General features: G+C 55.0%; 7 protein-coding genes across 7 annotated transcripts; 5 read left to right on the top strand and 2 right to left on the bottom strand.

The window, feature by feature from the left end:
- Positions 1 to 51: 51 nt before the first annotated feature.
- Positions 52 to 714, top strand: J4E92_011050 (uncharacterized protein; the record flags this gene model as incomplete). The annotated part of the gene is made up of 1 exon (XM_051502382.1): positions 52 to 714. One exon carries the CDS (start codon positions 52 to 54, stop codon positions 712 to 714), a length of 663 nt encoding a protein of 220 aa, XP_051347418.1.
- A 1,955-nt stretch (positions 715 to 2,669) lies between these two features.
- On the bottom strand, positions 2,670 to 4,875 carry J4E92_011049 (uncharacterized protein; the record flags this gene model as incomplete). The annotated part of the gene is made up of 3 exons (XM_051502381.1): positions 2,670 to 3,562; positions 3,611 to 4,028; positions 4,321 to 4,875. The coding sequence occupies 3 exons, from the start codon at positions 4,873 to 4,875 to the stop codon at positions 2,670 to 2,672; spliced, it is 1,866 nt and encodes a 621-aa protein (XP_051347417.1).
- Positions 4,876 to 8,056: 3,181 nt separating this feature from the next.
- On the top strand, positions 8,057 to 9,994 carry J4E92_011048 (uncharacterized protein; the record flags this gene model as incomplete). The annotated part of the gene is made up of 1 exon (XM_051502380.1): positions 8,057 to 9,994. One exon carries the CDS (start codon positions 8,057 to 8,059, stop codon positions 9,992 to 9,994), a length of 1,938 nt encoding a protein of 645 aa, XP_051347416.1.
- Positions 9,995 to 10,311: 317 nt separating this feature from the next.
- J4E92_011047 (uncharacterized protein) lies at positions 10,312 to 11,967 on the bottom strand (the record flags this gene model as incomplete). Its single annotated transcript, XM_051502379.1, has 1 exon — positions 10,312 to 11,967. The coding sequence occupies one exon, from the start codon at positions 11,965 to 11,967 to the stop codon at positions 10,312 to 10,314; it is 1,656 nt and encodes a 551-aa protein (XP_051347415.1).
- A 583-nt stretch (positions 11,968 to 12,550) lies between these two features.
- Positions 12,551 to 14,605, top strand: CLF1 (NineTeen Complex (NTC) component; the record flags this gene model as incomplete). The annotated part of the gene is made up of 1 exon (XM_051502378.1): positions 12,551 to 14,605. One exon carries the CDS (start codon positions 12,551 to 12,553, stop codon positions 14,603 to 14,605), a length of 2,055 nt encoding a protein of 684 aa, XP_051347414.1.
- A 386-nt stretch (positions 14,606 to 14,991) lies between these two features.
- Positions 14,992 to 16,054, top strand: J4E92_011045 (uncharacterized protein; the record flags this gene model as incomplete). The annotated part of the gene is made up of 3 exons (XM_051502377.1): positions 14,992 to 15,119; positions 15,180 to 15,211; positions 15,270 to 16,054. The coding sequence occupies 3 exons, from the start codon at positions 14,992 to 14,994 to the stop codon at positions 16,052 to 16,054; spliced, it is 945 nt and encodes a 314-aa protein (XP_051347413.1).
- Positions 16,055 to 16,638: 584 nt separating this feature from the next.
- J4E92_011044 (uncharacterized protein) lies at positions 16,639 to 20,245 on the top strand (the record flags this gene model as incomplete). Its single annotated transcript, XM_051502376.1, has 2 exons — positions 16,639 to 17,395; positions 18,015 to 20,245. The coding sequence occupies 2 exons, from the start codon at positions 16,639 to 16,641 to the stop codon at positions 20,243 to 20,245; spliced, it is 2,988 nt and encodes a 995-aa protein (XP_051347412.1).
- Between the last annotated feature and the right edge of the window lie 151 nt (positions 20,246 to 20,396).

Genomic DNA, 20,396 nt, shown 5'->3' with positions numbered 1-20,396 from the left:
ACCCAAAAAACACAATACCCCCCTCCGTCCCTCACTAAACCACCTCACCAGATGACCCCCGGCGCCGAATTCAACACCTACGCCGACTCCGTAGCCAGCGCGCGCGTCTTCGCCCTCACATCCGCGAACCCGCACCTCACCATGCCCCCCTTACTCTCAAACCCGTCGAAGAAGCACCAACTACCACCGTACCCAAAAACGCTCAGCAAGCGCCTAACCATCAAACTCTTCCCGCTCGACACAACAGAACTACACGTCCTGCCCAAAACCATGTACGAAGACTACATCGCCCTAAAACCCATCCACGGCTCCCCCCTCTCCGAATGGACCAGCCTATTCCTAACCTCCACGTTCGCAAAAAACTCATCCCTGAACCCCCAACAAGACCCCACGAAATCCGGACTCCAACTCCACGACCCGCTGACGATCTGGTACGCTTTATGCCCCTCCAACCCTTTATGGAAGTTCAAAGAGGAGGATGTGAGGGTTGAGACGAGTGGGCAGTGGACTAGGGGTTGCACGATTGTGGATCGGAGGGGGAGGCCGGTTACGGAGGGGGAGAGCAGTTTGGAGGAGGAGGTCGTGGGGGATGCGGGGGGGTGGAGGGATAGCAGGAGGGGGAATCGGGTTGGGTGGTGTACGAGGAGTCCTGGGGAGGGGAAATTTGCGAGGGTGCTTTTGCATAGGGTTTTGGGGGATGGGGAACAGTGGTAGAGAGGGAGTGGGTGTGTGGGGTTGAGTGGGTGATTGCTAGGTACTAAGAGGATGGATGTGCATTAGAGTGTTGTGGGTAGAGGAGCTGAGTAGTCAGTCGTACACGCTGCGCCACATACTTGGGCTTCATACCCATACTAGACTTGGCACAAGCGCTCTTCCACCTGCACCATTGAAGTGCCAGCAAAGTCTGTGGATGTATGTGCTGAAGATATTTGCAGCTATGCCTATTTTAGACCCAGCAAGCCTACTACCCACCCGCCAACCTACCCGTCATCACCCATCCATCCACCCGTACCCTCCTTACACAACGCCTCATCAGGCTAGATAGATAGCGAGAACACCGACAGGTGTACAAAATCTGTCGCAGCTGGGATGACCCGGTACTATGGATATTCTCCGAAGAGAAGAGGGGGTTTTGTGTAAGCTCTTGTGTCGCTGTGATACGAAAACGGCGGCCATTCCGAGTGGTTCGCTTAGAAGGGGGTTTGTGTGAGATATTCTGGGGAGAGGAGGGACTGGAGGGATGTAGTGAGTAGCTTGATGGAGTAGGTGGAGCCGGGGTGCATGGGCGCACAGCATGAGTAGGGAGAAGGAGTGGAGGGAGCGGAGATGAGGACAGGGGACGGCGTTATACTCAGGCTGGGTCTTACTCGGGTTAAGCAAGGGAGATAGTTATGTAGTTGGAAAATTAGTTGAAGGAGATGTGTTGTTCGGAAAAGGCTTGCTCATGTGTTCCTTCCAGTACAAATTCGGATCTTGAGTAAACGAGTACTGGCCCAGTCTCTCACTCCTTTCCCCGAAATCCCTCATGACACCAAACCCAACACCAGGAAATGAGCGTGTACCAGAGCCCAACCACCCTCGTACCACCTCCCAAAAAACAGCCCACCGCTTCGTGTCCTCCCGGCAATCACAAGGGGCAAGCTAATTTCCGCCACCGGCACTTTCTCCGCTTCGTGCAATGTCGTACGGAGACGTTGTCGCGTTGCGTCATCTGCGTTGTGCGAAAGGGAAGGAGGATAGAGAGCTAGCTGGGGCTGAGGGGTTTGGGAACGGAAGTTTGGTTCAACATGGAGGCGATGTAGACTTCTGGGTCTATAATAGTTAGCAGGTGTTCAGTCCTTTCTTTTCACAGAATTGGTTGGTGTGTATTGTTTGGCTAGGCTACATGTCCGGGCGAATGGGATTGAGCATGGAAGAAGGGCTGGTTCACCGCTGGTTTAGTGTTACCCAGGGAGCTGAGGCCTCAGGATCGTGATCATCCCACCGCACCCCATACAAGGACAACTCTAAAGAGGTCGGCAGCATACATCAAGGTGAAAATACCGCAAAGTAGGTGACCTGACGTCAAAGTAGACTCCAGGGCGTTCGGTTGTTGTTTCTTAGACGTGATGACTGCAGAAGTCCAATCAGACCCAAGAGGCTACAATAATCACTCGATTTCCGTATATTTGAGAGATGATGCCATTGTAGTCTCCTCACGTGAAAAATATAGCTCCAAATACCGCAATGCAACCGTCTTCACATATTCCATGAAAGGTTGAGTCCAGAGGACGAAGATAGATTAAAGCCAGACCTCTGTATACTAGGTCTGCCAAAGTTGAAGAGAAAGAACAGGATACGATCGAGGGTATATCTTGTGTGAATGCCTGCCGCAAAGGAAAGAGAAGATACATGCTTAGGTGCCACCAGCTCCGTACGCGGTAGATGCAACTGCGAGGAAGGGAGAATCATGAAAACGTGCATTTGGGGGGATGAGAAAGGTTTGTTCTGGCCCCTGGGAATATAATTCATAAACGAACGCAAATGCCAGCAAATGGCAAAAGGGGGATACAACGCCACCGCTGAGATGATGCAAAAGATGAACGCGGACTTTCCAATTCTTACTAATGTGGCCCGAAGGCTACGGCAACTTTATTTGATTCTCAGGTCGCTCCTATGCCAGCATGTCGTCATTGAGGGAAGCCACCCTGTTGTTGTTGGTGACTGGAAGGCATTCGCGAGGCGGTCCACGAGAACATGGCCATGTCGCAGATACGCGCAAGAACCTGCTGGCTGGATGCACGGCTCTCATGACTGATGAACGACATAGCGACACAAAGCTTATTCAAGTCGCTGTCTGGACTTTGGTCGACCTGGGGTGGCAGAGCGTTGGGGAAACCACCAATGCGGCTACCGTAATGACGAGCGATCGCAATCGAGTAGATGGCATCGCGCACCTCGTGCATGCACAGCACGCCACGTAGTACTGAGAGGGCGCCGTCGGCTGCTCCAGGCGGGGCAGTGTCTGAGCCCGAGAATTGGACAAAGTCTCCGAGATGTTGCCAGAAGTCGACTTGCGACCTCTTGACATCATCAAGCGTAGGGGGATATGCCAATTGACGTGTGGGGTTTGAGTCCAGGTTTTGATTCGTCATAAGAGCTTCCAGCACGTCGAGGCGCGCACGGGTTTCTCTCATCGCAAAGTCTTCGCCTTCTGGCTGTGCTCCGTTGGTGCTTGGAAGATTCTGCTTGCACGTACTCAGCAAGTGCCATAACAAGCGAGCCTCTTGACTAAAGACGCCGGTCATGTCGGTATCGGCGGTAGCCTTGTACTTGATGGTCTCGGTGAAGAAAGCGGCCTCTTCATGCAGGGAGCGGTCGCTGAAGACTCTGTTGAGAGCATTGTTGTTCGTCGAGAACCAGTTGGTCTCAAGTACGAGGTCGAGCCCTTGGCAGTAGTCGTTGATGAAGATGCGGCTGAACTCGTCGTCGATTTCCCGGGGTACTGGCGAGGTCCGCTGAGGAACCTCGGGCGGGCTGTGGTTGCAGATGCCAAAGATGTCTTGGATACCCAACCGCTTGCCTGAATCTGCGTTAGGACTGTGATGGCGATATGGAGCAGGATACCAACCTTTCATGGGCTCTGGCGGAGGCGGGTGGTAGTTGGCGCCTGGAGGCCCTCTCATGTTGGGATCCATGGGGTGCACACCGTTGTAATGTTGGGGTGGCTGTAAATTGGGATCGGCTTGCGCAAGTGCCGGGTCTATGGCGTGGAAGTTGCCTTGCTGGTGTTCGCCGCTCGTAGCAGGAGCGGCAGTCGCGTACCCCGCGGACGAGGCAGGCGCGTACCCTTGGGGTACCGGACTTTGACTGTAATTGGAGGAGGAAGGTGCGGGCGCCGGTGCGCTTGTCGCGTGGGGTGCGGGCGCGGAGTTGGGAGCAGGTTGTATTTGGGCGGGACCGGATTGCTGCTTGAAAATCGGGTCGTAACCCAAGCACTCTCGTTTGCTCTTCTGGCAGTTCCGGCACATGGGGTGGGCTTCGTCGCACTGTCGGGGTGGTGGTTAGCGCATGAGCAGGTGAGTAGTGATGTTGGTGCGCGATGCAGAAAATTTGCCAGAAATCGGCGCAGCTGTATTTGCAGCCCGCAACGGCGATGTTGCGAGGCAAAGTGCTGCAGCCCACTGAATAGCAGTGTTGCTGCAAAGCCGGTCGCTTCTGACACGCGAGAGGTTGGATTAGAGGAGTTTGGGTTCCTCGCTCGGTTAAGCAAGCGACAAGCAATAGCTCCTCTGACATCGCGTCGCGTCTGCACCGCGTTCCATTGACGTATGCACTCACCTTTATTCTCCGTTTGCGACATGTCAGACAGCCAGTCTTGGTGCGACGCTTGATCTCCTTCTTATGGCGACCACCAGACAGCACTCGCTGGTCGCCCTGCGGCGGCAGCTGGTATCGCATGGCATTGAATTGCGGGCCCATGTTGCCCATCATGGGCGGGCCTTGCTGCGCATGCGCTGGGTGCGGATAGTACTGCGGCATACCGTGCTGCGGCGGTGGGAGCGGAGAGCCCATGGGCTGGGGCGGCTGCTGAGGTTGCGCCTGGGGCTGCTGGCCGTCCTGCAGACGTATTGGCGGCAGATTGAGGGGCGGCAGCGACATGTTGGAGCCCTGGGGAGAGCTGCGGTAGCCATCGTTGCTCTGCTGGCCTTGGGGCGGCGGGTAGGTATACGTGGGCTGCATCGAGGGCGACGGGTACGAGTGCGGTGAGGGATAGGCGACGGCCTGCTGCTGGCGCGACTGCATGTTAGGATCGGCCATGCTCTGGTGGGAAAAGTGCGAAGGGGCCGGCGAGTAGGGCGCCTGGGAGATGTGGGTGGAAAAGTCGTGCGACATGGGCTAGCAATGGAGTCTGCCACCGGGGCGCTCTTCAGTTCTTGGGGATGTCTTGAAGAGCACGGCGGCGCTAGAAAGCTTGAGGCGGATGGGAAGAGGGACGGCAAGCCTGGCAAGGAACTGGGATTAGCTGAGTTGGCGAAGGCGTTATGACCCGCGGAACAGGGGCCTGGCCTCGCTCGGTTCGACGCCGCCGCGCTGCACGTAGTTGTGCGTGCACTACATAGATTGGGATAACAAATACGTGAACGACTGGACAATGGCTAACAAAGTCCAGGGAATGAAAAGGGCCAAATTATGATAGATGAGGAAGGATGAGGAAGATGAAGACCTGGCATGCCAGCTGCCGCTCCCAGAAATGCATCGCGCGCGATATCCCTCACTCATCTCGTCCGTCTAGGAGGCAGCGAGTGGGCTCAGTGGAGGGTGGGCTGCAGCTGGCTAGCCGCCTTTAGCAGGTAATGAGGGCGCATGTGGCAGTGCCATGAAGGAATCAACCGACTTTACTTACAAGCTGCCTACAAGCGAGTCTCGCTTGAGCGGAAGGTAGCGAACAGGGTACTGCTGTCCGACGGGCTAGCGACGCGCGACGATGAGCTGGCCGAGGAGCGCGGCGGCAGAGGAGCAATTCTAGCGACGAGAGGGCGGCAGGCCGATGCAGCCAGAGCAATCGGGCATTTCTTCAGCAAAAGGCTAAAGGCGCAGACCGCTCCCCAGCGCAAAAAGAACTTCAGCATGCCAGGGCCGCTAGCCTGCATCGGGCCAATCACGTGCCGCTCTGCGCTGCGCACTGGGGCCCGCCACACTGTTCTTCCTGCAATCAGCGTCGTCCCGTCCGCTGCTGCACCTCTCTATTGCCCATTACCCAAGTACCTTACTGAGCCGAGCCTCGTGCGGCGTGCAGCGACATTCTGACCCGCTTAGACACACCATGCAGCCGCCCATACCACCCACACTGCACCGTTTGCGTTGCTCAACCCTCATCCGACGGACTGGCAGAATTTGATTAAGGCTGATTGCGCAGTACCTGGGTCCCGGTCCAGCCGGCGCGAGCGGCATCTCTTGCACCCTCTGCACCCTCTGCACCCTCACTGCTCGCTTAGCTATCGGTGGCTTGCTCCTGCATCGTCACGACGAACCATTCTGTGCCTGCTTGCACATCTGATGCCGCGTATTCTTAGCCTGCCCTTATTTCACTGCCCATTTCACTGCGCAATCCTTTGCTCCCACTGCGGGTGACGTATGTAGCTCCCGATGTGACAATCGTGCAATGGTGCGCTGTCCAACGATCAAGCACACGAGCATTCGATCTCCAGACTGCGTCTTACGGGCCGGTTTCCCTTCCAGGGTGGCCAGCGGCGCGCCTCGTCCTATCTAAAGCGCGCGCTGACATCAACTTCCGCCTGTCCAATTCAATCTCCCTGCCTATTTACCCGCAATGGGCATATCGCAAGGGCGGCTTCCATTGCCAGCCACAACGCCGTATCTGAAGACATCTGGCGGAATCCTCCATGGGTTATCTGCGGGTAAATAAACGCATATCGGGTTAAGCCATTGCCTGCTAGAGCTGAGTGTGACCAACCTGTAGGAGGTGCATCACCGGCAAGACTTGTCCTTCCGTCTGGGTAGCACTAGGAGGCCGCCAACACGTGTCGAGATATCTACTGGACACCTCACCATTGTCGCCGAACAACCTTCGCGCCAAACAAGCTGGTTGGACTTTGCGATGCGACAGGCGATGCGACAGGCGATACTGCATTGCGAATCCCTTGTCCAATGTTGCACAAGCAAAGACCCTGGTCCTAGGGCTGACAAGGTGCATCTAACAGGCCGCTACCAGTGCGCGCGCAGGGAAGTCTGCACTCGGTGCGACCAAGAACACAGCGCCAGAGAAGCCTGTGGAACACTGCTAATTGTCGTTCGTTCGCAGAGTGTCTTTCGCGGGCGCCCGCTGAGACATGGTAAGATCTCGTCTATCGCAGTGCACAGAAAAAGCCAGGTCAGGGATACCCCCGCACACGAAAGCATCGAACGCTTCTCGAACAAAGTTGAACGCCAACCGAGCGAGCTTTGCGCATCATCCTTCCGCCCCGCTCTCGCCTACAGACCGCCTGAAGCGACAGGTGTCTTGATCATCGCTGCAATACGAGATGCATCGGGCTTTGCAAGGGATGGCCTTTTCCTTGCTCAGTAGGATTTTGCACAATAACATTTTCGATTGTTATGCCTGATCTCACAACAATGGCTGAGTCGTGCGGTGGCCACTTCTTACCCAAAGCTGCAGACCCTGAATAAGTTCACGCCATTGAGTTCACACTAATTATTGCTGTCGCGAACCAGCTCGGCTTTACCCTGGAGTATCCCAGAATCATGAGTAGGGATAGTCAGCAGCACAGACATCGGCCAAGCGATATCCACTGTGTAGGAATCGGCGCGTTGCTCGTTCATTCCATAATCATGGTCGCGCACACCTGACCACCTCGACACCAACTTCAAGTTGTGTCAACCTGAGTTGTCTCGAACACCGACAATTTCCGTAGCTCAAGCACGCTGGAAATTTTCGATACTTCCGCGGTTCATCAATATCATTGCGGCCTGCCAGCACAACACGTGTACAAGAATCAGGCATCAAATTTTGTCAGTGGTAGAGAGTCAAACGGTAAGTCTCGGAAAATGCCATGCGGCGACGATATGGTGTGCAACCACAGTTTGAACATGCAATGAGATACCATGGTTTGTGGTTCACCCTAACAGTCATGGGAAGAAGGGTCTGCATGCATGCGAGGGCGCTGGAAGGCACGCTTAGCGTACAGAAAGGGCTGATGCTATCATCGCAAGAGTTGGGAACCAAGGTAGGCGAACATAAACTACTGTGTCTACTTCGACTCGTAGGCATCTCGCAAGTTCTGACTGGCACGTACCTCTCCCATATGAATTTCTTGATTCGCCCTTTTTTCGTGGTACTTTGGTTGTCGTGGCCTCCACCTTCAGGCTGCCATTTCGGTACCGTGGGACGCACCACAGCAGAATTGTACAAAATAAGGGGACACACCCTCTATCTTCTACTTTCCCATCCGTCTCCAAGTGTTCATCTAGTCCACACTGCCTACCACTTTGTCCAACCGGCACTCCACCCCAACTTTTTCAGCCCGTCTAACTCCCACACATACCAACCGTCAAAATGTCCACAACACTAGACCAACAAAAAGAGGCCGCATACACCTTGCTCTCTGGTATGCTCACAAGCGTCCTACAAAAAGAGTGGAAAATAACAGACCGCCATTCGGCACAGTCCGCCCTCCTCGACGCACTCCTCCCCAAGCCAGCCCCCACCCCAATACCAACCCCAATTCCCATCGCCCCCACCCCCATCAAGAAACAAGGCATCTTCCGCCTAGGCAACAGGACCTTCGATCTAGGCCCCGAACGCGATTCAGAAGTCAGTTCCTCCGACGATGACGACGCTCCGATCAGGAGTGTAAGACGGTTGAAGAGTGAGATGCGCAGGGTTAATACGATTCAGCGGCGTGCGAAGAGGAGGGTGGGGAGGGGGATGAGGAGGATTGAGACGCATCTTGGGAAGACGGAGGGGGTACTGGAGTTCGAGACTTGGAGGACTACATCGAGTGTTGCGGAACCCCCCGCCAAGATGTTGAAGGAGCTGGAGGACTACAATAGTCCTGCGCGTAGCAGTCCACTCAGCTCAGCGCCCATGTCGCCGCGAAACACTGAGTTCAGCCCGGTGTCCAGCGAGGCCAACCAGGAGGTTACCGAATACGACGGTGTCGACAGCCCTATGTCTGAGCCTGTACAGGTACCCGGACGACTACAAGGGTATACTTGTGAAGCCTGCGACTTCACAACACGCTATGTCTCCAGCTGGACACGGCATTTCCAAGGCCAACCGCACCTAAATCAGGTAGCGAGGAGCCGACCACGTAAGGGGCCAAACACGAACATGGTCAAGAAGGCAGTCGACAAGAGACCGCAGCGCTACTGCAGCGACTGCGACCGCACATATTTGATGTCCAGCTGGGGCTGCCATATAAGAGGCCGTATGCATCTGGACAATGTTGCGAGGGATAAGCGAGCCCCTCCGGTACAGGGCAAGAAAACCAGCCAGCAGTATGCGCGCGGACTGGAGAAGTTTTGCGAGTGTTGCGATTATAGGACTAGCACCTATAGTCATTGGATTCGGCACGCGAAGTGTCAGAAGCATTTGGCTAATATGGCCAAGGCGAAAGAGGAGGAGGAGGATATCTATCTTCACGCACCGACACCGGAGTCTGTGGTGCTGTCTGTGGAAGAGGAAGTTGAGAAAGAGGAGGAGTATGAAGATGACGGCTTCGGCGAAGAAGGATACGAATATGGTCACTATTGCGATGACTGCGAGGTCACGTTTGCTGGTGCGAACTGGGCGCGGCATTTGACTTCGGCAGGCCACGTGTTTAATGTCATTAAAAGTTCTCCGGAGGATGAGGATATGACGTCCGATGACGATGAGGAGGAGGAGGAGGAGGAGGAGGAGGAAAGCATGGCAGACTACGATTCTGCCACTGATGGGGAGAGCATTATCTACGACGATGCCACGGATGAGGATTCTGCGTCGCCGTCGCCGTCGCCATCATCTTCACCCTCGCCGGAGGAGGAGGACGTATCCAATGAGGGAATGACTTTCCCGCACGACGGGACACCGGTTGCCGATCTCGCCTCGCCCCCTTCCCTCATATCTTCGCCCACCTCCCCCGCTTCCCTCGCTTCCTCGTCTCCTTCCGCACCTGCCTGTGCTGAATTCCTTTCGGAAGAGGACTTCTACTGCGAGACCTGCAAGGTCACTATCTTGTCTGCGGATGCTGGGGAGATTGATGAGCATATCGCTGATCATTCGTTTGAGGCGGGTAAGCAGGCTGAGGTGATCGGGACTGGAAAGGATTGGTTGAGCCAGCTGAGGGAGGCTGCTGGGTGGGTGAAGGATGTGGAGGTGGAGGATATGAAGGATATGGAGGGGATAGAGGAAGTGGAGCAGGGTGGCATGAAATGTGAATACAATGGGTGGGCATGGAGAACGGGGACGGATGGCAAGGTACTTGGGAGTATACGGCGTAGTCCGTCTTGTTAGAGGTTGAGCGTGGATTAATATGTAACCGCCAGGATACCTTCTAAACTTGTGTAACTTGCGGAGGAGCGTTGGTGTAGTCCACTAAAATATTTTCAGCGTCGCATTTTATCATGACAGACACAGTCTGATGAGCATAATCATATTGAATTTCCAACTATCTGACTATCCCTGCAACGTCCCAACGTATAGGTATCGAGAGTAATCCCACAATGAAACGCCGCCCAATGCACTCGCACTCACTGCAATGCCACGAAAACGCCATATATGCTGACCAGGTACCATATTACCCCCACAACCATAACAACCAAGACGGCCAACTAAGTATCCGTCTTGGGCTTCTTGTTCGGTAGAGCGGGAACCTTGAAACCACCCGCATCTACCTTCGAGCTACCGTTGAGCTGCGTGAATGAACCACCCTTGAACCACCTATCCTCGTCTGCCTTCCTTTTACGGTTGGCTTCCTCACGCGCCTTGGGATCAACCAATTCGAGACCTTGGACAGGTGTGAACGCAATAGAGTTCGTTCCCGCACCGCCAAGACCCACACCACCGGTTCGTAGGCCCTGTGCACGTAGACTGGTCGCCGTACCGCTTCCGCCAAAGCCTTTGAGAGACGAAGCTGCACCGAGAGTGGTGTCAGTGCCCCAGCCGGGGTTCTTCTTGCTGAGTTTGGCGCGGGTCTTGGGGTCGATTTGTTGCGCGCGGAGTCGTCCGGTGTCTGTGGCTCCGATCATGCCCATGCCTGCTACGGAGTCGCCATATCCGACTTCCTTCTCTTCTTTGCCGAAAGTCATCCGGTTTTGGGCCTTGCGGATCTCGGTCATTGCTGTTGCTTCCTTGGCCTTGCGGGCTCGCCTTCCACCTCTCTTGCGGGACGGCTTCTCATCGGGTACGGGAAGGGCCCTTCCTCCGGCCTTTTGGTTCGCTGGCATCTCCACCAACTTGTCCAACCGACGCTCACACTCTTTCCTCAGGTCCATACCTATGTCGGCAGTGCCGGAGTTGGAATGGGCGTCCACACGCGCGGCGAGAATGACCTTAGCCGCCACAATACGTAGCGCCTGCTTCCTCAGATCCGGTCTTTGGTTCTGGATGATGTCGCTGTGGTACAGGTAACCCTCGTGCCTCAGACCCATGTTCGAAAGTCCGACGGTAGCACCAGAGACTTTGGTCGAACCTAGGGGAGCGATGTTGCAAGCGGGAGTCTTGGCTAGGTTCGCGATACCGCCCGAGTATGAGATAAGATGGGCGGCCGTCAAACTTCCAATAAGCGCGGTGAGGTTAGGCGCGAACAGCTCAGTTCGGGATTCGACGAAACCCAGAATCTTGGACTTGGCCGCGTGTAGCTCGAGCAGCAGATGGCATGCGTTTGACACTAGGTCCAGCTCGGATTGTTCAAGAAGTCTTCCTTCGACGCGCGTGGCTTCAATCTCGACAATCATGACCTGGGCAGGTTCCATTCCTTCGATTTGCCTCAGCTTGGGGCTGATATCTTTGATGCTTGACAAAGGTCCGCCGCCGATGACCAAACATGCTTTGGCGTAGACGACAGGGTTCTTGATCAGATCCTCCAAATGGGGGAAGAAGGCCGAATAGTGGTCGCGGATGAACTTGTGGACGCTAGCAGTCTCGCCATCGATCTGTGTGGAGAACTCGTTGGCTTCTGTGAGGAGTTGGTACTCGGGAGATTCCTCAAACGATTCGCCCTCAACTATGTCCATCTGGTCCTTCGCCTCTTCGATGCGCTTGAGGACGGGGTCCAGGTTCGTCTTGAGCTGCTGCGCGGATCGGATGTCGGCTGGCCCCTTGTTTTCCTTGTCTTTGTCCTGCTGCTTCTCGCGATATTGCGCCTCCTCGTCGACCATCTCATCGTCGTCGCCAGAACCCTCGGCGAAGTCATTCTCCAGATCCTGGACATCCTCATCACCACTGTCTGCGAAGTCCGCCAGGAGCTCTTGCTCGAGAGTCGCCATGGCAGGGTGTAGGCTGGGGGTATTCGGGATGTGTGCGGGTGAGCGTCGCTGCCAGGCAATAGCAGTTGGGGGTGTCGAGGAAGTCGCGACGGCGGCCAGAGGTTACCCTCCTAGTAGATATCGGTTGAGTGCTGAGTTCGATATCGTTGGTATACTACGTACCTGTTGCCTGGGATGGCCGCCGGTCGAGTTGTGAATGCGCGCGGGTGAGTGTTGTGGGGAGAGAGAAGTTGCGCCGGCAGTGACGTGAAAGTGCTAATTGCTTGGCGTGCAGCGGATAAAAGTTGCGCTAAGGCAGTCGCGTTCTCACGTTACAGAATAATCTTGTCGCATCGCAGAACGACGACCGACATACGACAATTGCTGTCGCCAAGCTATTGTACCGTAGTCGTACTGCGCAGGCATCCGCGATCACGTGTTCGGCGGTTTGAGCGATCCGGACCAACCTTTGGAGCTCTGTTACTCCGACACGACCTAGGCGCGACAGCCTTCACGACCGACGTGCGCCTCGCCCTCTCTCACCATCGTGCGCATACCCTTACATCCCATATAACGCCCTCGATCATCATATTCGAACGCCAACATGGAGGCCTCACGAGGACCCCCGCGGGTCAAGAACAAGGCCGCGGCGGCTGTCCAGATCTCTGCCGAACAATTGCTGAGGGAAGCCGTCGACCGTCAAGATGAGAAGCTCAAGGCACCAACGCAGCGCTTCGCCGACATCGAGGAGCTGCATGAGTTCCAGGGGAGGAAGAGGAAGGAGTTTGAGGACTATGTGCGGCGGAACCGCATCAACATGAATAACTGGATGCGCTATGCTTCCTGGGAGCTGGAGCAGAAGGAATTTCGACGTGCCCGCTCCATCTTCGAACGAGCTCTCGATGTCGACTCAACGTCCGTCCCGTTATGGCTGCGATACATTGAGAGTGAGATGAAGCATCGCAATGTCCAGCACGCCCGTAACCTTCTCGACCGCGCCGTGACCATTCTTCCGCGAGTTGACAAGCTATGGTACAAGTATGTCTACATGGAGGAGACGCTCGGCAACATCGACGGTGCCCGCTCCGTCTTCGAACGCTGGATGCAGTGGGAGCCGGAAGAGGCGGCTTGGAGCTCATACATCAAGTTGGAGAAGAGGCACGGCGAATTTGAAAGATGCCGGGCAATCTTTGAGCGCTTCACCGTCGTTCATCCGGAACCCAAGAACTGGATCAAATGGGCCAAGTTTGAGGAGGAGAACGGCACCAGCGACCTCGTGCGCGATGTCTACGGTACCGCCGTTACAACATTGGGAGACGACTTCATGGATGAGAAGCTGTTCATGGCATACGCGAAGTTCGAGGCCCGATTGAAGGAACTGGAACGTGCCCGAGCCATCTACAAATTCGCCCTTGACCGCATGCCACGATCGAAATCGGTCAACCTTCACAAAGCCTTCACAACCTTCGAGAAGCAGTACGGAGACCGAGACGGTATTGAAGACGTAATTCTGTCGAAACGACGTGTACACTACGAGGAGCAAATCAAAGAGAACCCCAAGAACTACGACAGCTGGATCGATTTTGCCCGACTGGAAGAGACGTCTGGCAACCCCGACCGAGTCCGCGACATATACGAGCGAGCAATCGCCCAGATACCACCCACACAGGAGAAGCGCCACTGGAGGCGGTATATATATCTTTGGCTGTTCTACGCAGTCTGGGAGGAGACAGTTTCGCACGACATTGAGCGAACCCGTCAAATCTACCAAGAGTGCATACGTTTGCTGCCACACAAGCGCTTCACGTTCGCCAAAGTATGGCTGGCTTTTGCTCATTTCCTCGTGCGACAAGGAGAGCTCACCGCTGCACGCAAGCTGCTGGGTCAAAGTTTGGGCATGTGTCCAAAGGACAAGCTCTTCAAGGGCTACATCGAACTGGAGATGAAGCTCTTCGAGTTCAACCGCTGTCGGCAGCTTTACACCAAGTACATCGAGTGGAACGGCTCAAACTGCCACACATGGATCAACTTCGCCAACCTGGAGCGTGGTCTCGATGATCTCGACCGTGCGCGGAGCATCTTCGAAATCGCCGTCGACACGCAAGAAATGGACATGCCGGAAGTTCTATGGAAAGCATACATCGATTTCGAAGAAGAAGAAGGCGAATACGGCCGCACACGTGCACTATACGAGCGCCTCCTCGAAAAGACCGACCACGTCAAAGTCTGGTTGTCCTACGCGCAATTTGAACTCGGCGTACCCGACGAGACCACCCCCGAAGACGACGAAACAATCAGCGAGCTCGCCAAATCCCGCGCTCGCGAGGTCTTCACCCGCGCGCACACCAGACTCAAGGAGAAGGACCTCAAGGAAGACCGCGTTGCGCTCCTCAGCGCCTGGAAGGCATTCGAAGATGTTCACGGAACAACAGAGGACAAGGACAAGATCGAGAAACAGATGCCCCGCAAGGTCAAGAAGAGGAGAAAGTTGGACGATGACAGCTTCGAGGAATACGTCGATTACGTGTTCCCGGCCGACGACGAGAGTGCCGCGAAGTTGGCGAAGCTCATGGCGAATGCGCAGAGGTGGAAGATGGCGCAGGCTGCGAAGGCGGCTGCGGAAGAAAATGGGGGTGGTGCGGAGGACAATGGCGAGTGAGGAGATTTGTGGTGTTTGGTTTGGACTGTGTGCGTAAAGTAGAGGGAATCAACATTGCATGCAGGTCCACAGTTATCATCTACTTCGTCATGCTAAGAATGACTCAATATACAATGAATCTGGTATGCATCTCTCAAAGATTTCCAGTTTCAAAAGCGTTGCCCTAATCATTTGGCTCCATCATGCGGGCGTAGTGCCAATGACGTCGTGTAGCTCCAATGGGAATTGCCTCGGCATCTTCCCCGGATTCTGCAACCTCCGCATCCAACTCCGCAAGCTCTACTACCCATTTGACCAATACATAACACTCGCAACTGTGAAAGCTCTATCAACACGCTACAGTAGGCATCAAAAATACTTTTAAGACTTTAAAGGAAGCTTTCACGATGCCAACCGCAGTCGCGAAGGTCCAGCGGCAGGGAGTGAGCAAGGAGCTCGCCGAACCTCTACCCGAGCCGGAAACTTTTGAAGGATTGAAGGGGGTCAGAGAGATCGCGGGGGACCTGGGCAATCAGTGAGTATGGAGAGGGTCCGTGAAGCTGTAATTGAACGCGCTTGTGCTAATCGTATGTAGACGCGTCAAAGACAAGGTCATCATCGTTACTGGTATGCTCAATCTTTCTCGGCTGTGCTACGTAAAGGGCATGTCTAACAGCATTGTTAGGTGCGAACTCGGAAATAGGCATCGGCCGTGCAAGCGCGCATCAATTCGCGCGCAACGGCGCCCGCGCAATCTACGTCTGCGACTTTGCCAACAACCACCTCGAGACACACAAGCGCCAACTCAACACCCTATACCCCTCCACCGAAGTCCACATCCGGCAGTTCGATGCCGCAGACGAGGCATCCGTACAAAAGGTCTGCCAAGAAGCTCTGGACACATACGGCCGTCTCGATGTCTTCTTCGCCAACGCAGGAATATCATCTGGCAAAGTATTCTGGGAGGAGTCAACAGAAGGCTTCATGAACGTCCTACGCACCAACGCCCTATCCGTCTTCCTCGCCGCAAAACACGCATCGCGCGCTATGCTCAAGACCTCGGATGAGAAACCATACCCAAAGGGCAGCATCATCGCCACAGCAAGTGTAGCAGGTCTCCGCTCCAACGCGGGTCCTACAGACTACTCCGCGTCCAAAGCCGCAGTCATCAGTCTGATGCAGACGTGCGCATACCAACTCGCCGGCTCCGGCATCAGATGCAACGCCGTCTGCCCTGGGCTGATCGAAACTGGTATGACCAGGGTCACGTACGACGCGGCGAGGAAGAGGGGTAGCGAGAAGAAGATTGGTCAGTTGAACCCACTGCAGAGGGGAGGGCAGCCAGATGAGATTGCGAGGGCGGTGCTGTTCCTGGCTAGTGATGAGGCTAGCTATGTTAATGCGCAGGCTTGGGCTGTGGATGGTGGGTTGAGTGGGGGACTTCCTTTTGTACCAGGGAAGTTGGCGTAGATCCGAAAAGAGTGCGCGAGGGTCCTGGTACGAGAGATTGTGGCAGTGATCTATGTCGGAAGGAATCATCGCGATTTCTCTCGACGTAAATCGCGATGATTCCTTCAGACATAGATCACTGACACAATCATGCGATACCTGGGTGAGATAGGGAAATATTACGTAGGCTTCTCGCGCCAGTATACTCGAAACTCGTTACTCACATGCGCATTAATGGCTGCAGACTGTTTCTGTTCACGTGTCGTTACACTATCAAAACTCTTCCATTTATGGTTCAGCCAGCCAAGACCCTGTGCTTACGAACACACATCCAACGACTAGCCGCGACGTCCCTGGATCCATAGTACGCAGGTACCCTCCAGTCCCAACAAAACAAAAAAGCGTGGTATTAGTATGATGTATCCGAACCATGGTTTGGCTCAGGGTAACCGAAGCATTGGCACATGATAATTCGGACCCTTTCTCTCCCTATCTTTCTTGCACTTCATCTCATTTACTTGTTTCATCTTCTACGTTCAAGGGATAAAAGGGATCCAGCTCTAACAAGACACCTTTACCTGACAATACTACTCACCAGCGTCGAAATGGCGGAGATACCAAGCATGGTCCCAGAACTCCCGAGCATGATCCAAGACTCCTCCTCCGATCCCCCACCGTTCGCACCCTCACGCCGAGTCAATGTTCCCGCTCCCCGGTCACCATCACAACCAGCCCCAACCATCTACCTCAGAGGCTTCAACTGCGTCGCCAGCGACCCAGAATACAACCTCGCACGAAGTGTGACTGGAAACGTGCAGCCGTACTGGTTTGAAGAAACGCGAAATCCCGCAGTCCACTATGGCCCCTCTCGAAGACAGAGAAGACAAAACCCGACACGACGAGCCGGTCAGGTCGAAGACACTTATCTCGTCATTCCCGACACTGAGGAAGCTAAGCAGTCGGACAACAAGAACACGCAGCGAGAAGAGGCAAAAGAAGCATTCCTGGAGGCTATGTGGCCAACAATCCGCGACGAATACCTCGCCATGTTCAATCTAACTAGCCTTGCGCCCAAGCAAGAGGAACGGATGAAGAAAGACACGATGGGGTTTCTGGAGGAGGAGTGGAATATCATGGAGGAAGAGCGTAGAGCTGAAGCTGAGAAGCAAGAGGAGATGGAGCAGCGTAAGCCTATCGTTCGCTTGCCGGTTCGCAATGTTTCGGATGGGAAAGGGGCGTCGGAGAAGAAGTTCAAGATGAAGGGGAAGGGGAAGGGGATGGTGAAGGTGAAAGACGGAAGTGGGGTGGAGGCGAAAGGGGAGAAGAAGGCGAGCATGTCGCAAAGGTTGAGGAAGGTTCTGGGTATGACTGCGAGGCCGGTGGTGAAAGATGGGGTTGTTAAGCCGCCGTTTCATCCGGTATTGTGAGGTCGATCTGATGACCAGGCTCGATACAATACGAATTGCGGTACTATAGTGGCAGCCAGGGCACATTATCGAACTGAACATGTTGTTGGAGACAAAAATGGCAATTTGTGGACTCCATAATCGATAAGACCAATGCATCTACTTCCTCCCATGGTACTGCAGCGATGCCGAGTAGACGGGCCACTCACGACTTCCGAGTTGCATATTGCATCTATTTGACTAGGTTCTGTTCAACAATGAGTATCATTATTCCAAAAGCTGAGCAGCCGAATGTGTGCAAACTTCGCTTGACGGTGACGTATCTCGCGAAGCACGTTGTGCGCAAATGCTCTGTCTCTTACGCGAAACTGCCTTCCAAATTCACCACTCCCCGTGACTAGCCCAATCCACATTCACCACTCCGCCCAGCTCACAGTTCTCCGCCACCGCACTCGCATTTGGCCGACTCTCACTTTGAGCTATGACCCCGCGAATATTCTTACCTTGAGTTCCTCTCACTTTCGCGCCTACCAATCTCTCCCCCACACACAGGCTCACCACGGCCACCGCAACAGCCATGGAGAGTCGCCAACCACCACCCGAGCGCTCCAGCTCAAACGACTACATCGACGAGACACAGTTGTCGTTCAACAAGCTTGAGGCGCAGAGATGGGATCGCGCGTTGGAGAGCTCACAGCGCGCACTCAATCAGTCGATGAACTTACCTGGCTATCACGACTTTTGTAACTACAGCGCACCTGTTCGGGGCTGCGACGTTCAAGGGAGTCCAGCCTGGTCTGAAGGTAATGTGAGCGGTGGCGGAGGTGACGACACTTTCCAGTCTCCTTCTAGCGACACTACTGTCAAGATGGACGACGGCTGCCGCTTCAGTCAGGTTGGCGAGATGTATGCCCCTGGTCCGGCGCTCAATGTCGCGATTCCTAGGTCAGAGACGGGTGCTACGAATGGCTCCGCGTCTTCGGGTTCTGATATCTCACCGTTATCTCAGCGCCAGTCCTTCGCCGGCGTCGCGGTCGAGTCACCTTTTCGACCTGAGTTCGGCGGTCCAGTCCAGACTCCCGCCAGCCACGGCATGAGGTGGTCTTCCGCGCAGCTTCAGAAAGAGATCTCACGAAAATCCGACAGCTTCTACTCGAACCCCAACATAGCCAAGACTCATGTTCCCTCGCGTCCGCAGTCAACATTCCCCATCCCACGGAACATGCCTTTCGAGGAGATGATCGTACCGCGCGGACCGAACCTGCATCAACGAAGACTCGATGCTAGAGCGTCAAGCTCACCGGGTATACCGTCGCCCCTCGGTCCTGGTCGTATGCGAGAGCAGCTCCACGCGGGAGACGTTGAAAACGTATCGCTCTCACCGGTCCCGAACGGCCGTCTCCACACGAGCGATCAGATGAAGTACGGAAAGCACAACTCAAGCAACAAGGATACGAAGAACGTCTGGCAAAACACCCCGTCTCCACATTCACCTACAGTGCAGCGCTACGCATCCAGCGGCTCGATCGACTCGCCCATGTTCGACGTATACCCTCGAAGCGCTGAGATAGACGAAGAAGGAAACTTGACCTTGGGTGGTTCGCCGTACAGTAACGGTTCTGGACATGCGCGAAAGCACACTGATCCTTTCGTCGATCATATGCCGTTTCAAGTCAGCACGGGGTCTACGACACGCATGTGTGGAGTTGGTGCGCCTGGTTGGCCTTTCCCACCGGCTGGCACTCGCCCGCCGTCTGTCCACCCTAGCATGTATGGAGGTACTCGGCCGCCTTTCCATAACCTGGCTGGCATTCAGATGTGTGGGAGTAACAATGGGATTAGCTGGGATCCCAAATCTCCGGAGTTCGTGGGCATGGTATCTGTTGATCGCCTACGTGGTAGTAACAGTGGCTTCGACACCGGATCTCAGTCGTTCAACCGCCCGCCGTTTGTTAATGCTCGGACATGTGGAACTAAGTCTTTCGATCGCCCGTCTAATGTCATTGTGTGTGAAGCTCCTCTACACACACCGTCACCATCTGAGACTCGCATGAACGGCACTTTTGGCAAGCCCTTCAAGCCCTCACTTCCCTTTGGGCCCATCGCACCCTCATCTCAGTCGTTCGGCCAACCCATTCGTGGTCCATCCACCGCAACATGGCCCACCTCCGCACCCGCAACATCCGGCTTCGTCACCCCAGCCTCTACAGAAGCCCCTCACTCCACACATGAACCAAGCTTCCACGCCCGTCTACCCCTCCGCTCAAACCTACCCATCCCACCTCCCCCACTCTCCAGCATCTCAGGCCAGTACGAGCAATCTCCAGAAGCCCGCGCCCGTCTCGACGCCCAGAAGCCCATCCGCTCAGCCTGGATCCGCGGCGAAGCGTCCAAGATAGCGCAACTAGCAAAACTGCGCCACGCAATGGAGAAGCGGTACGAGGAAACCCGTTCAGACAAAGACTACGCAGCCTGGCAAACTCTCCAAGCCGCGTACGACGATGCTACGGATCTGGAGAAGAGGCAGGAAGAGAGGCGGAACCTTTTTCTTAGAGAGAAGAAGATGCAGGCGCTGAAGACTGACAGCACCGAAGATATGTCACTTGCGAGTCGTGGTACTCCTGGTGTGGACGGCGAGGAGAAGTTGCTGGGGTATAAGATGGCGCTTATGGAGCGTGTGTGTGCGGAGGTTAAGCCTAATGGGGAGGAGGAGGCTATTACGGTCGAGATGTTGGCGACGTTGAGTAAGGAGGAGAAGAAGGCTATAAGGAAGCTGCTCGTTGGTCGTATGGAGCGGATGGCTTGATTGAGCTTCGTGGTCTGGTCGTCGAGCTTTTCGCAGGAGTTTGGCGTACTAAGAGCGGGTGAGCAGGAGTGTAGCGTACCAAGAGCCGGATGTTAAGGTTGAGATCTTGTATGTAGACAAGAACTTGCTACCGTGGTCTGCCACTGAGAAA

This window comes from Alternaria infectoria, assembly GCF_024043175.1.
Source record: "Alternaria infectoria strain BMP 0036 chromosome Unknown scaffold_54, whole genome shotgun sequence".
Taxonomy (NCBI): Eukaryota; Fungi; Ascomycota; class Dothideomycetes; order Pleosporales; family Pleosporaceae; genus Alternaria; species Alternaria infectoria.
This window is presented reverse-complemented; position numbering and strand designations above follow the sequence as displayed.